This window comes from Phascolarctos cinereus, unplaced genomic scaffold, assembly GCF_003287225.1.
Source record: "Phascolarctos cinereus isolate Bilbo 61053 unplaced genomic scaffold, phaCin_HiC Scaffold_5;HRSCAF=322, whole genome shotgun sequence".
Classification (NCBI taxonomy): domain Eukaryota; kingdom Metazoa; phylum Chordata; class Mammalia; order Diprotodontia; family Phascolarctidae; genus Phascolarctos; species Phascolarctos cinereus.
The window spans coordinates 304,777,453-304,793,526 of NW_027555958.1; the positions used below are offsets into that span (position 1 = coordinate 304,777,453).

General features: G+C 40.4%; 1 protein-coding gene across 5 annotated transcripts in view; it reads left to right on the forward strand.

The window, feature by feature from the left end:
• The window catches only part of NBR1 (NBR1 autophagy cargo receptor), a 32,752-nt gene that overhangs the window by 12,348 nt on the left and 4,330 nt on the right, over positions 1–16,074 (forward strand). For 4 of the 5 annotated variants that reach the window (XM_020972627.2, XM_078156060.1, XM_020972624.2 and 1 more), the window contains exons 6-20: positions 2,684–2,902; positions 3,111–3,185; positions 3,595–3,809; positions 4,583–4,750; positions 4,899–5,108; positions 5,625–5,784; positions 5,881–6,171; positions 10,163–10,303; positions 11,022–11,097; positions 11,545–11,655; positions 11,968–12,132; positions 12,266–12,427; positions 13,156–13,561; positions 14,367–14,461; positions 14,884–14,941. In XM_020972627.2, the coding sequence (XP_020828286.1) occupies positions 2,684–2,902; positions 3,111–3,185; positions 3,595–3,809; positions 4,583–4,750; positions 4,899–5,108; positions 5,625–5,784; positions 5,881–6,171; positions 10,163–10,303; positions 11,022–11,097; positions 11,545–11,655; positions 11,968–12,132; positions 12,266–12,427; positions 13,156–13,561; positions 14,367–14,461; positions 14,884–14,941 (2,552 nt within the window). The remainder of the gene's footprint in view (positions 1–2,683; positions 2,903–3,110; positions 3,186–3,594; positions 3,810–4,582; positions 4,751–4,898; positions 5,109–5,624; positions 5,785–5,880; positions 6,172–10,162; positions 10,304–11,021; positions 11,098–11,544; positions 11,656–11,967; positions 12,133–12,265; positions 12,428–13,155; positions 13,562–14,366; positions 14,462–14,883; positions 14,942–16,074) is intronic. The other variant, XM_020972625.2, reaches the window with a different exon arrangement.

Consider the following 16,074-nt stretch of genomic DNA (forward strand, 5'->3'; position numbering starts at 1 on the left):
ATTCTGGCTCCAATATTTCCAATATTATTAGTATCCTTTGAGTAAGAAAAGTAGTAACAAAAAGCTGCTAAGTTCAGTAATGCATTTAAGTTTATTTGTATTTAATTATAGCCGTATGATATATACATTTTTTAAAATTAGTACATCTATTAATGAGTCATTCAACCTATTGAAGGTATGTTTATTGATTATTCTGAATCAGTTCATGAGATGAACCTGTTACAGTAACTCCAAGGGATGCCCACCCTGGAGTCCAGAACCCATAGAAAGGGAACTATTGATCTCTAATATAGCTTTTTTAAAATAATATTTTATTTCTATTACCAATTACAAGTAAAAAATTTTAGCACCTTTTTTTTTAATTTTGAGTTCCAAATTCTTCCCCTACTCCATTCCTGAGATAGTAAGCAATTTTATGTAGTTTATACATGTGCAATCATGGAAAACATATTTCCATATTAGTCACATTGTGAAAGAAAACACAGACCAAGAAAAAACCCACAAAAATAAAGTGAAAAATAGTATGCTTCGATCTGCATTCAGACTCTGTCAGTTCTATCTCTGGAGATAAATAGCATTTTTCATCATGAGTCCTTTGGAATTATCTTGGATCATTGTATTGCTGAGAATAGCTGAGTCATTCACAGTTGGTCATCGTGCAGTATTGTTACCTTATGCAGTGTTCTGGTTCTGCTCATTTCACTTTTCATCAGTTCATGTGTTTTCTCAGGTTTTTCTGAAATCATCTTTCTCGTTATTTTATAGCACAATCATATGCCACAACTTGTTCAGCCATTCCTAGATTGATAGACATCCCCTCAATTTCCAACTCTTTGCCACCACAAAATAAGTGCAAATAAGTCCTTTTCCCTTTTCTTCTTTTTTTAATCTCCTTGAGACACAGACCTAGTAGTGGTATTACTAGATCAAAGGGTATACATTTGGGCATAGTCTAACATCATTTTTTATTGGATTAATTACCTTTAGTTATTTCATTTTGGATTTTTTCTGGGACCTGTTAATGATAGTAAGTGGGATGTGCTCCAAACGATGTTCTTGAGAGTCCCTTGGACAACAAGGAGGTTAAATCAGTCAATACTTAAAATACTTTAAAATACTTAAAAGGCTGCTTAGTGGAAGGTCAGATATTGAATCTGAAGCTTAAAAACTTTGGCTACATGATGAGAAGATAGGACTCATGGAAAAGACTCTGATGTTGGGAAAGATTGGAAGGCAAAAGGAAAAGGGGAAGGCAGAAGATGAGGTGGATAGAAATTATCATGGAAACAACAAACATGAACTTGGACAGATTTTGAGAGATAGTGGAGGATAGAAGGGTGCTGTGCTTCAGTGGGGTCACAGAGAGTCAGACAGGACTGAACAACAACATCTTCTGTCATTCCTACTTCATTGTAAGCTCGGTAAGAATAAGAACCATCTTATATATTTCTCTCAGCGCTAACTTCTAGCAAGGTGATTGCCCACCATTGGAGATAAATAAATGTTTGTTGAATGAATGTTTTTAGTCTGAAGCAGTTGTTTTTAGCCTATGGGTTGCTGACTCCTAGAGGCTATAGAATTATTACAAAGGAGCCATCCCATCTAATGACTCAATATAATAAATATAAGGATTATAATTAATAAAATATAAATACGCAAATGTTTTCTACTGATTGAATAAGTAATATGTCTATTTATTACTATTTTTAAACATGTGTTATTATGATTAATTTTTTTCCAGTTAATAGAAACTAATAGTATACTTATCCTGTGAAGCTCTGATGTTTTTGATATTGAAATGGGAGTCCCTTTTCCAGTCTTTTTAGTGTATTGACTTGGAACCTTTTCTGAGAAAATGAGCTCAGAGAGGTGGCCATTTAAAGCATATTTGCCTCTTTAGTGTTTCTTGAGGGAAAATATCTTGGATGAAGCTTCAGGCTGCCTAGATTTCATTTGTCTACTGATTTTTTTTTTACCATTTAAATTTATTATTTGCTTTTAGCATTATTTTAAAATTTTGAGTTCCAAATTCTGTATCTCCCACACCCACTGAGAAGGCAAGCAATATGATATCAGTTATACATGTGAAATTATATTGGCCATATTTTCAAAAAAAAAACCAAGAAGTGAAAAAGTTACACGTCAGTCATTTTGAGTCCTTTGGAATTGTCTTGGATCATTATATTAATCAGAGTCACCAGGTCTTTCCCAATTGATCATCATTACAACCTTGTGGTTACTGTGTACAATGATCTCTTGGTTCTTCTCACTTCACTTTGCATTTGTTCATATAGGTCTTGCCATGTTTTTCTGAAACCACCCCTCTCGTCATGACTGATTCTTTTTAATATAAGTTAGGATTTAGGGTGGTCTTATGATGGGTTTTAAGGCTGATTAAATGTGAAAGTGGAATTCTAGTCAATGAAAACATGATACCAGTAAAAAACTATACTGGATTTTCTAAATTTTGCAAAACTCCTTTTTGTGTTCAGTTTTAATAGCACATTTTTGCTAATTGACATCTTTGGGAAAGAAACAGGCAATTAGAAATAATTTTGCATGTAGTTAATTTCTTTTAAAACAGTGAATCATTACACTTTTCTATTTGAGTCACCTTTTTGGGTGCCATTTGGAAAGGCAATGCCACTTAACATATTTTCACTCTCAAAATGTGTTTTCTTAGATTGCAGTTAAACAGGGGAACCAATTGCAGATGAATGTCTATGAGAGGCATCATGCTGTAGATGAAGCGCCACAGTCTGGTTACAAGCATCCGCAGGATCCTCCTGGGACTGAAAAACGACCAGCTGTTCGGGCAGGAAAGAAGCCACTTGCACATTACTCTTCATTGGTGAGAGCCCTGGGATCAGAGATGAGAATGCAAGAGGAGCCCACAGCACAGGTGTGATGGAAATGGATCTGACTTCCTGGGAATTTTTTCCCTTCTTTCTGCTTTACTGTCTGTAATTTGTTCAAGGTTTGATGTATTCACATGACTTTCCTTGAATTTTTATTTGGTTTGGGGGCTCTCTCTCCTTATTTCTTGACTTATATCTGATTTAAGGGAAAAAAAACCAACAGATTTTTGAGATGTGTTTTCTTACTTACAGCTTTCACTCACTCCCTGTGAAGCTGACAAACCTCAAGATAAGCCACCAGACTGGTTCACAAGTTACTTGGAGACGGTGAGTATGTTTGCTGCAACAGTTTTCATACAAGATATATGGAAAAACAGAGAAGGGGGGGTGGAGAAGGAAGGGGAGATATCTTTTAGCTGATAAAAAGAAGAATCTCTAAGCACAAAAGAGGATATTCAGGGTCTTAATCTTTGAGATTATTCTTTAGTACTTTCCTTGAACCAAATTAGCTATGGTAGGAATTCCTGTCTGCTGTGTTTTGGGTGCAGTTAGCCAAAAAGCCCTGGGATTTCAGATTTAACTGGTGTCATTTTTTTCCCATTTTATATACCAAGATTACTTGCTGTGTTTTGGGTGCAGTTAGCCAAAAAGCCCTGGGATTTCAGATTTAACTGGTGTCATTTTTTTCCCATTTTATATACCAAGATTACTTTGTTTTCTTCTGTCCTGTTTTCAGTTTAGAGAACAAGTGGTTAAAGAAACGGTTGAGAAGCTTGATCAGAAATTGAGGGAGAAGTTGGTCCTCCACGGTCCATCTTTGGAATCCTGCTCCTCAGCATTATCCATGCCTGCTTCAGAAGAAACACTGTCATTGCCAGGAAATCAGTGTGACTGGCTTATGACTTGCAGCAGCTGCCGAAGAAGAATCATCGGCATACGTTACCAGTGTAGGTGAGCAGAAGGAGCAGAGAATTGGTATCTGTTATTTACCTTTGGGCAAAAATACAGCAAATATATATTGAACACTTAGTATATTTAGGGCACTCTGCTAGATGTTAAGGGAGATAAAAATTTTACATGTATCACAGTTGCTATGTTTATGGGACTTGCAATTAAATAAAATATTGACCTTCTTGGCCTCCTGCATGTGTGTAGGAGAAAAGAAAGTTGGGCATAATACCTCAGCTGTGAGCTTTGGATACTGAAATCCTGGCTCAGAAAATAGCAGTTGTGCTTTTGTCCATGTGTCACATAGATGATGAAGTTAGCAGAAGAACCGATTAGGTCTGTATGATATTAGGGACTGGTGATTGAGCTAATATAGAGATCTGACCTCATGACTCAAAGATTCTTTCTACCTTTTGCCAGGTTGCATAGATTATTTTGGCTAGATGTGCTCTTACTCTTGGTATCATCAGTAGGGCTAGTCAAAGTTTCTACTCCCAGTATTAAAAAGTAACAGTGATAATAACTCAGTCTTAGGCAGTTTCCAAATTGTTCAGAGTGTTTTCTTTCATATTTGTCATTCGCCCTTTCCACAACCTATGAAATAGACATGAGTAGACATTGTTAGCGCTGGGGAAATGGAGGTGATAAACATAAAATGGCTTGTGAAAGGACAGACAGCAAGTTGATGACTCAGAAATCTGGTCCTTGCTGTCCTGTGGCTCTTCCTACTGTGGCACTTCATCTTTTGTTAAATGTGTGGCATATTCTTTCTACAGCTTATGTCCGTCTTATAATATATGTGAATTGTGTGAAGCAGGGTCATATGCCCATGACCCTAACCACATCCTCTTGAAGCTACGGAGACCAATTATGGGTTCCTCTGAAGCATATACTCACACAAAGCTCTCCCCTCCTCGTCTACCAGCTGCTCTAGAGCAAGTCAGGTAAGGCCATGGATGTGGTGTTGGGAACTCAGTATGTCAGCTTGGCTTTGCTGACTGTGTATGTAGCCTCTCACTGGTAGAGACAAGGGTTGTTTCTCAGTATCCAAAGGATAATTGCTAAGGCTTTCATTAATCTTTCATTTTACAGGCTCCAGAAGCAGATGGATAAGAACTTTCTTAAGGCGGAGAAACAAAGGTTGCGAGCTGAGAAGAAACAGAGAAAGGCGGAAGTTAAGGAACTTAAGAAGCAGCTTAAGCTTCATAGGAAGATTCATCTGTGGAACTCTATCCATGGGCTGCAGAGCCCCAAATCGCCTCTTGGTAGGCCAGAGAGCCTCCTTCACTCAAGCACTCTAATGTAAGCAGAGGCCCTTAAAGGTTGTCGAGGGCTTTCTCTCTAGCTCTTTAAAATAATAAATTTTGGGGTCAGAAGTCAAGTTTGGACCTATACCTGGGGAGGAAGGTAGGGGGTTGGCTTACTTTAAAGCTCCTAGAACCCAAACCCTTTAAAATGCTCAGTTTTCTGAGCTTTATGTTGTTGGGGTTTTTTTTTAATTGTTGTGATGATTGCCAAAAATATAAAAGCCCTTTCCAGGAAAGCTTGAAGTCCTTAGGGGTCCAGAGTACATGGGACCGTCATTCCTGTTGACCAGCTGTGCAATCACTATGTCAGAGTGTAGAAGAGAAATTAAAAGTACCTGGCTCTGTAGTGGTTTTATTTTATTGTAACATTAGCTTTCTGTCTCAAATGTCAAATGTACCCTTTGGCTTTTTTTTTTTTGTAAGGCTAGCCTCTTTGTTCACTGTTCTGGGTATTCATAAGACATCATATTAGTAAGAGAATTAATGGATGGCTATTCTAATCTGTGTGCAGGCTCCCCATGCAGCCTTGTGCTCCAGTTGTGCCAACTCTGAGTGCAGCATTTGTGGATGAGAATGTACCAGATGGGACCCACCTTCAACCAGGGACCAAGTTTATCAAACACTGGAGGATGAAAAATACAGGCAGTGTCAAATGGAGTGCAGAAACAAAGGTATTTCCTTTACAGACATGAACATAGAATGTGAGTTTGGAGTGGCAGAGGGCTTCATTGATGATTTTTCTTTGCTCCACTATTTTCTTTTTTCAGCTGAAATTCATGTGGGGAAACCTAACGTTGGCTTCTACTGAAAGGAAGGATGTTTTGGTGCCCTGTTTAAAAGCTGGCCATGTGGGAATTGTGTCTGTTGAATTCATAGCCCCAGCCTTGGAGGGAACCTATACTTCACACTGGCGCCTTTCTCACAAGGGTGAGCAGTTTGGGCCCAGAGTCTGGTGCAGCATTATTGTGGACCCTTTCCCTACTAGAGAAAATCTTGAAGACGATGAAAAAGTCTCTTTCAGCACAAACAAAATTGATGATCTCTCCTGTCAGCAAGAGGCAAGTATTGTCAAGCTTTGGCCCTGTACCTTTTCCTTCTGGGTGCTCTGTTCTCCTGTGGCTTTCCCCCTGATGTGTGTATCCTGCAGTGGTCTCTCCTTGACCCTCTTCTTCTTTGTAGACTCCTCCCATGGTAGTCTAGTCTCCCCCCCCCCGAAATTCAGCTGTGCCTTCTGTGATCTCTAGACCTGTATTTCCAGCTGTCTCCCTGGATGCTATCTTCACTTGGGTCTTCCACTAGCAGCTCAAACCCAGGATCTCCCAAAGCAAACTTATTATTGATCTCTCTGAAACTGTTACTTCTTTTGTTTTCCTGTTTATGTCCATGGTACCACCACTCACCCAGGGTCTCATGTTAGAAACTTTGCTGCTCCCTTGCCACTTTTTCATCTGTCACATTCAGCCTGCTGATTATCAGGTTTTCTCCTCTGTTGTAACCCTTTCCAGCATTCATCCCCTCCTCTCTTTCCACTGCTACCAGCATAGTGCATAAGCTTTCCTTACTACCTACCTACCTGGATTTTTGCAGTAACCTTCTAATTATAGGTCTTTCTGTGTTCACTCTTTCCTCATCCTTCATTCAAATGCCTGAATAATTTTCTACATGCATAGATCTAGTCAATCAGTTGCTTAACAAACAATTACTAAGCACCTGCCAAGTGCCAAGCCTAGTACTTAGTGCTAGGATTACAAAGGTATCAATGAGAGAAGCAACATACATACATATAAATAGATTTTGCTGTTCAGTCTTTTCAGTTGTGTCTCCTGTGACCCCATTTGGGGTTTTCTTGACAGAGATACTGGAATGGTTTGTCATTTCCTTCTCCAGCTCATTTTCCAGGTGAGAAAACAGGCAAACAGGGTTAAGTGACTTGGCCCGGGTCATACAGTGTCTGAAGCTGGATTTGAACTCTGGAAGAAGAGTATTCCTGTCTCCACTTAGCTTATATCTACAAACAAGTAGACACAAAATACATATAAATTAGTTTTGGGGGGAGGAGAGACTAAGTCATTGGGAGAATCAGGTAAGGCCTCAGGTTAGAGGTGTGGCCTGAGCTGAGCTTTGAAAGAAGCTAGGATTTCGTAGAAATAGAGGTTTGGGGGAAAGAGTATTCCAGGCATGGGGCCAGGCCATCCTTTGCCAAGGCACGGAGTGAGGACATGGAATGTTGTGTGTGAGGGGAGTCTAGAGTGTGGGAAGAGGAATAGAGTGGAAGGAGTGTGAAAAGGTAGGCTAGAGCCAAATTGGGAAGGGCTTTAAATCCCAAAGGAGTTTGTAGCTCATCCTAGAGACAATAGGGAGCCACTGGAGTTTCTTTAGGTAGGGAGTGACATGGCCTGGCCTGTGCTTTAGAAACATGTCTTTGGCTGCTGTGTGGAGACTCGACTGGGGAAGGGAGAGACTAGAGACCACTTAGGAGGCTCTTGCAATAGTTCAGTGGACAAGTCACTTAATCTGTTGAATGAGGGAGTTAGTCTAATTCAGGGGTTCTTAAAACCTTTCTTTGTGTCATGGACCCTTTGGCCAGCCTGGTGAAAACAATGACTCTTTAGAATAATGTTTGTTGCTTACATTCATAATTGAAGAAAAAGCTAAATGTTAATGAAAATAAAGGTGTAATATTTTTCCTCTCCAAATTCATGGACCTTCAGAAACCACTCACTCTAGGTTACGAACCCCTGGTATAAATTACTCCTAAGGTGTCTTCTAGCTGTCAGTGCTAAGAGGCTGTCTCAATTCCTGTGCTAAAAAATCTTCAGGCAGTTTCCCATTGCCTACTAAGTAAATTTCAGGCTCCTTTGTTTCACATTCAAGGCCTCCAGCAGTCTGACCCACTCTATCTTTCTGGCCTTGACTTCTATTACTCACTTCTGTTCACTTAATGCTCTAGACAAACTATCCCCAAACATACCCTGTAGTTTCCAGACCCCATGCCATTGTTCACACCGTTCTCTTATTTGTGAAATGCCCTTTCTCCTTCATTCACATGCTGAATTCCTAGCCATTCTTCTTAAGCCATCTCAAATGCCACCTCTTCCAGGAAGCCTTCCCTTATTCCTATTCCCCTATTAATAATGAATTTCTTACCCATATGGTTTGTTTAGCCACTTTTTTCAGAAAATTAACCCATTTTGTTGATGCATTATGATTGCTCTACATTTTATCATATTACATTGAAAATGCAAGCTACTTTGCAAAACCAAAACCAAACATTAAATCCAAAGATAAACTGTGTTTTGTGTAATGTACGCTTTTCCCATTTGTTGTCGTTCAGTCGTGTCCAACTCTTTGGGACCCCATGGACCATAGCATGCCAGGCCTTTCTATATCCTCCGTTATCCTTTTACCATAGTTAAAGTATTAAATTTAAAAAGTTAAATAGCTTTTAAAATACTGATATTTCTTTTGTTAAAATTATTATTTTACATATACCCTAAGTACATCAGCAATACAAATCAGTAGTTCTCAGAAATGACCTCATTCTAGAGGTTGTGGGGGGTTTTTTTTGTTTGTTTGTTTTTGGTGAGGCATTTGGGGTTAAGTGACTTGCCCAGGGTCACACAGCTAATGTTATGTGTCTGAGGCTGGATTTGAACTCAGGCTCTCTTGATTCCAGGGCTAGTGCTCCATCCACTGTGCCTCCTAGCTGCCCTTCTCGAGGTTTTTGAAAGGAAGAGCACAACCAGAAAAGGGGAGAAAGCAAGAGTTTAAATGGCACACAAGAGCTGGCATATCAAATACATTTAATGAAATAGGAATTTCATTACAATACCAAGGATTCAAAACAGAAACAGTGTTTTTCAAGCTGAATCTGAAATCATATATTATGTAAACTTTAGAAAGAACCATCCATGTAGATATGCTGCACTAAGCCATCAGTTTTTAAAAATAAATAAGGAAGCAGGCTCAGGCCATTCCTGTCACAGAGGCAGTTTCATTTTATGCCTTGTCCCTAAACAAACCATCCTAACCAATGGAGTCTGCATAATGGTGATGAAATGAGATATGTAGATTACTGTGCACGCCCGGCTGAGAGCAGCCCTGACTTTTTTGACTGCAGATGAACAGACAGATAAAATAGATGCCATTTCAGAATCACAAGGACTGGGGCAGCTAGGTGGCGCAGTGGATAGGGCATCGGCCCTGAAGTCAGGAGGACCTGAGTTCAACTAGCTGTGTGACCCTGGGCAAGTCACTTAACCCCAATTGCCTAAAAGCAAAAAAAAAAAAAATATTAAGAAACAGAATCAGAAGGACTGGCTGGAGTTGTATTTCTCTGTCAGGAGATTCCCAACCCAGGACTGAGAGTCACTCTGTTAGACTTTGGAGGTTTTGCCACTTTCTAATATACTTCTCCTATAATACTGTGTATTCTAGTTATTTGTTTTGTTTTACCTCCTTAGTAGACAATGAGATTCATAAATTTGGGGACCATGTTGTATCTAAACTTTGTATCTTTCCCAGTGCCTACTATAGTACTGTAGAAATAAGTACTTAGTAAATGTTTTGTCAAACCATTGAGTTACTCAGAATACTGGAGGTATTCTAAGGTGACTTAGAAGCTTCCTAAGTGACTATATAAGAATATTTTCCTAGACACAGAAGAACAAACTTCCACACATCAGGATAGTCACGTGTTTCCAGCTGGTTTGGTTCCAGTGGCCTGAGTTTGAATGGCCATTAAATTTTCTTTGCATCTCTATATAATTTGGACCATTATTGGAAATACTTTAATTCTGAAATATTGAGAGAAATCCCAGCCTATGCTAACCTGTGGGTTTATATAGCTTTGAGAACATAGCTCTTTTTGGCTTCAATTAAATTGTCATTTTAATTTCTGCTTCATGCAGGGACTTTTGCCAGGCAATTACCCTACTTTAATGGCTTCATTTTTGTTTTCTGAATTTTGGGGGGTATGAGGATGAATAATTTCAGATTATTTACAAATTTCTGGTGAGGGTCTGAGGTTTATCCTGTTTGGCTCTACAGGAGGCCTTCTCACTTGCTAAAGAAGAAATTCAGCTTGATGAAGTGACTGAGTCAACAGAGGGAGCAGAAACTTGCATCCCACAGAAGATCAAAAGTGAGAGGGAGCTGTATATCCCATCTGTGGACCTCCTCACTGCCCAGGTAGAAGAGTCAACCCTTTGAGGGACAGGGGCCAGGGAGAGTCCTGGGAAAGAAGTTTTATAGCTCTGTTGAAAAAAAGAGGACTTACTAAGAATTGATTTGAGAAAGTAAAGGCTATATCCACTCTTGACTTATGATTTCCATGGATAATGTTAGGATCACCCATAGTTCAGGCTCTTTTGGGGGTCCCTATATAACCCATGGCTGGTACCTTTTCCCCCCCATGAAAATGTGGCAGAATGAACCAGTTTCTCTTGGATTTGGGACAGTCATGCCCTACCCCCATGTAACCTTCCTTTAGTTGCTATTTTATTTTTTTTATTTTTGGCTTTTTGGTGAGGCAGTCAGGGTTAAGTGACTTGCCCAGGGTCACACAGCCTAGTAAGTGTCAAGTGTCTGAGGCTGGATTTGAACGCAGGTCCTCCTGACTCCAAGGCCAGAGCTCTATCCATCGTGCCACCTACCTGCCCCTAGTTGCTCTTCTTGTCACATAGCCAGCCCTTGTCTACTACCATCGCATTTCCTTCCTCCTCCTTTTAGAATAGTTAATGGCTCAATTTCAGTTTAGCTTTTCTCTTTCAGCTAGGAGTGGAGGGCCATGAGTTAGAGGGGAGGAGAGTCTTGGTACCAGGGTTCTGTGTGGGCTGTTGAACAGAGAAAAGTCTTGGCACCATCATGGTTTGATAGCCCCACTAACATTGCCCATGTTTTTTTCCAGGATCTGCTGTCATTTGAGTTACTAGACATAAACATTGTTCAAGAGCTAGAGCGAGTGCCCCACAACACCCCAGTGGGTAAGAATGCCACTAAACTCACCTTTTCCATTTTCATAGGCAGCTGCCAGGTACACAGGGAATGTAGCTGAGGCTTTATGAAACTTGGTATTATTTTACTGTAAAAAGTAGATTTTGGAGATTGGTTCCTTTTCTAGAGTCCAGCCTCATATGGGAGGTGCTTCGTTCTGAGAGATGGGACTCCCTTTCACCCATTGTCTATCAGAGCTATTTTACACATCTCTCTGAGTCTTTCTGCATTGAATGGAGTTCTGCTTTATGATTCTGTCCAGATTCTTTTGGCTAAAACCTGCATCTGCTTCTTCCTTTGTGATTGACATCTAAGAAGGTGTTTGTTTGCTTCTGGTATTTCCTACATTGGTCTGTCAGAGGGGCTTGTGCAACAATGACTTTTGTTTGAAAGGTGATACTTTTTTCTTGTTGATTGTTTTCCTCTTTCTTGTTCAGATATGACCCCCTGCATGTCTCCTCTACCACATGACAGCCCTTTGATAGAGAAGCCAGGTTTGGGACAGATACAAGAGGAGAGTGAAGGGACAGGATTTAAAGTGCTTCCTGGTAAGAGAATGTATATGAGTGAGAGAGAGAGAGAGAGAGAGAGAGAGAGAGAGAGAGAGAGAGAGAGAGTGTGTGTGTGTGTGTGTGTGTGTGTGTGTGTGTGTGTGTGTAAAAAACCTTCTGCTACCCCATTAAACTTGTCTCAATGCTTGAGTGGTTTTTCTGTACCACGTGAAGTCCCTTCACCTTTAGGTGACATTCACAGCTGCTGTTTGTTATTTGGCCTATTATTGCAGGTGATGAGTGTGAATTGGACCAAAACTCCTGCATGTGTTAAGTACAAAGTGCTTCCAAGGATTTGCTTTTTTTCAGAATCCACAGTGGCATCAAAGAATAAGGCTGAGAACACTGTTCCTGCAGAAGAGGGTGAAGAAGACCTGAGTGGGACCCAGTTTGTCTGTGAAACTGTAATCCGCTCCCTTACCTTGGATGCTGCCCCTGACCATAACCCACCTCGAAGACCCAAGTCCCTGCAGAGTGAGTATGTGAGCAGCTTCTGCTCACTCCCTTCTACCATTTTAGTGGCAGTGCAGGGTTAAAAGTCTTATCCATCCACTGATGGTAAAGATAAAGGGTTTTGATTATGATTGTACTCCTGTTTATTCATTAGGCTCTCTGCATATGCTGCCTGACAATTTCAATTATGGTATCAAGAGTGAAGAAACCATCAGAACTCAGTTCTCCCCATCCCTAGAAGGAGAGTCACAGCCCCAGCTCATTGAAGAGCAGCAGCTAGTCCAGTCAGATGGCTTCAGCAAAGACAAATCTTCATGTGAGTCCAAGGGTCTCTTCAGAGTAGGTCTTGGGATTTGGAGAGTATTTGTCTAGTTCTGCTTGAGGAGTAGTACAGGAAATTATGGCAGCAGCCACAGGCAAGGAGAATTTTTTGGGTGAGAGTGTACATCTTTACTAAATGTCTAGAAGTCAGATCCCACTGTGACTAAAACCGTTATAACAAGACAGAGTCCAAGGCAGTAGCTGATCTATTTCCAATGATGCCCAACTTACAGTAAAGTTAAAGAATTTGGTAAGGCTACATTTGTTATAATGAAATTAAGCCTATATTCTTTACTAAGAGTGACCTTCTTAAAGATCCATAACAATAATTGTGACCTTCTTTAAGTGGGTTAAAAGGATTCATCATCTAGAATTTTTTTCCAACCTTTTGATGGTTGCAGTAAACCAACAGGCAGATTTTTGTTCTGAACTCCTGTCTCAGAGCAGTCCTAGTGGTGGCCTTCTCCTTGTGGGTGGCTACTCCTCATTTAAGCTCTGTCATGCTTCTTTGAAGTGCATTTGTCTTATTCTCCTGAGCTGTGTTCTCTCCAGTCCTCTCTGTCCTGACTAGAACATCACCCTGATTCGGCCAGCAGGCAGCCTGCTTTTGGTCTCCCATCCCCACTTGGATTCCCGTCTCCAGCCTGTGCTTCATGCTTTGCTCTGGCTAGCAATGTGACATGCTTACAGAACAGCTAAATGTTGGTTGCATTCGTCCTTTAGCAAATTCCATTCTTCCTGAGGAGAGACTGATGAGTGATGAAAAAAAGGACACTGTCCAGGTGGTAGAGGAGGAAGAGGAGGAGGAACTTAAAGATGAAGTTCGAAGTCAAGGCTCTTCTTCTTCTGAGGATTACATCATCATCTTGCCTGAGTGTTTTGATACAAGCCGTCCGCTGGGGGAGTCCATGTATAGTTCTGCTCTCTCACAGCCAGGCTTGGAGCGGCTCATGGAGGTAGAGCAGGTGGTCAAGACTGAGCAACAGCCAGCTGAGGCTTGTGGAGGGCTCCCTCAAGGGGAAAACCAGCAGCAAGGGCACAGCATCAATGATATTCTGACAACATCACAGACTCTGGATGCAGTGCTTCTGACTCCAGAGGTGGTGGGGCCTCCAGCACAGCTGGCCAGGTATAGTTGCCCTTCCCCTCAACTGGATACTGGGAGAAAGGTCGACCAGTTATTGAAATATGTTTCTTCACCATGGGAACAGATTTTTTTTTTCTCCCACTTGGCTCAGTATGGATATTGATGCTATACTTTCCCGTACCACTTGATCTTTAACTTTAAAAAAATTTTTAGCCAACATTAAATTAAAGGCAAATTAGATAGTTTTTGTATGGATTAGATGTCTACTTCACGGTTTTGTCTACAAGAAGGTTTTTACCAGCTAGCTTTTCTCTTGATACTTGGTATGAGGTTAAGCTTTCTCTCCCTTACTGTTATTTGGTTCACAGATGGAGGCAGTGAAAACAGATTAGCATAAACAGTGGGTGATCAGAAAGTTAAATTTGCTGTAGAAAAAGCATAATGCATTTTAAAGCAAATAAACTATCTATACATTACCCCCTTCACTGATCAATTAGTGTGGAAGGTAATCAAGAATTTACTGTAATTATATCAACTCTTTTGGTGCAGCAAGAGTTAGAATTTGTCATTATTTAATACATATTCAAGCAGCAACATTTATTGTTTACTGTGTGCTTAGGCACTGGGAAGTAAAAGGTATTGTGAACACTATGTCTGAAAAAGGAAGCCAGTGCTACTAGAACTTAAACCTGATTCCCCTGATGAGACCAGAGTTCTAGGTCACCCTAGGGACAGGCAGCCCAGATCAAGGTTAGAGCATTCCCTGTGCATTTGTATTATGCTGATTTTATCCTCTTTACATCTCTATGGGTATCTCACAGTTCATTTCGATGTGTTTTTTTGGAAGCAGTCCTTCTTCTCTTCGGAATACGAATTGTGCAGAAACAGATTTACCAATTACCATTCAAGAGTTTTCTCCAGTTCCTGATCAAGTAAGAGGAGGTACTGATGAGCTTGTGCTTTTTCCTTCTTCACTACTTTCAATAGGAGATGCTGAATAATCTTTTTATCTTACTCTTTGTGAGTCCCAGGAATTTGACCTTTTTTTTGTTTGTTTCTTGTACTTTTATTTCTGTTCTTCCCAAACTTAGGTTTATTAAATTTGAAGAGATTATGGAGTATTCTACATCTCTAAGTATTTAGAGCATTAATTTGTATGACAAAATCAGAGGGATTTTTTTTAACTGGGGACCTACCCAATTATTAGCTGCTTTGCCATTTATCCAAATCCACAGAATTTCCCAAGAAACTTATTTTAGAGGGGAAAAAATACTCAGGTCCCCAAAGTAGCTACTAAGGAAAGCTGGGAAATTAATTTACATCTTTTTGTTGCTGTCTCTAACCAATAATTATTTTGCTTTCAGAGCCCAGGGCTTCATCAGGACTTGTAAATAGTAGACAGAAGAGCTATGAAAACTCAAGGTAACCGGACCTCTTCAGAAGCAATTGGATAGCCCTTAATATAGTTTTCATTTTAAGAGTGCCTATGCCATTGTCTAGAGAGCAACAGAAGCAATCCATTATTCTTGCATTTCTATCTCTCCTAAAATGGTTGGGCAGTAAATTGAACTTAAAAAGCAAAAGTTTTTGTGTAATAAGACCTTTGACCTTCCCAGACCAGGAACAACCCCCATTCACCCCACCCCCCCAACACATACATACGCATACAATCATGTCATTATGGTTAGGGTAGAGACCAGAAAGGTCTCTTAGTATAATGGCAAGAGCAGTGGATATGGAGTCAGAAGAACGTTTACTACCTGTGTGACCTTTGACAAATACTTATCTGGGCCTTAGTTTCCTTATTTGTAAAATAAGGGGTTGGATTAGATGATCTGTAGGATGCGCCCCCCCTCTCCCACTCTATGATTCTAAAGCAGGAAAATTGATCATAGTTAGTATGTGGAAAACAAACCTTTTCTCTCTTAAGTTCCTAACTGTATTTTTGCCCTGACTCCCCATCCTTAAAAATCATCCTCCTGTTTCATGGAAAAGATTGAGGCCCCTGATGGATACATTTGCAACTCTTCTCTTCCACACTTCTCAACATTATCACTCATTCTTTACTCTGGCTTCCTATTTCAGAGTACATGTATTCCTTGCCCCTTGCTGAGGCCATTTCTTATATTTGTGCACTGGATCCTACCCCAGCTCATCTCTTCCAGAGTCCCTTCAGTCTACGTCGGTAGTCAGCTCCCCTTTCTTTCCTGTCTTCAGTCTGACTCCTTTCTATCTATAAACATATTCAGATCTCTCCAGTCCTTTTAAAAAAACAAACAGACCTCCTTCTGTATACATAATCCAGTGATTATCCAAGTTTACTCCTGCCCTTTATAGCCAAACTTACAGAAAATTGTCTCCACTGCCCACTCTTTCAGTGACCCCTCACAGCGCTGCCTTTGACATTCTCCTGAAACTGTTCTCTTCAAAGGTCACCAGTTGCCACCTAATTACAGATCCAATGGTGCTTTTCTCTGTTCTCTCCTGGACCTCTCTGCAGCCTTTGATAATTGTTGTCGACCACTACATTCTTCTGTGGACTCTCTTCCCTTGGC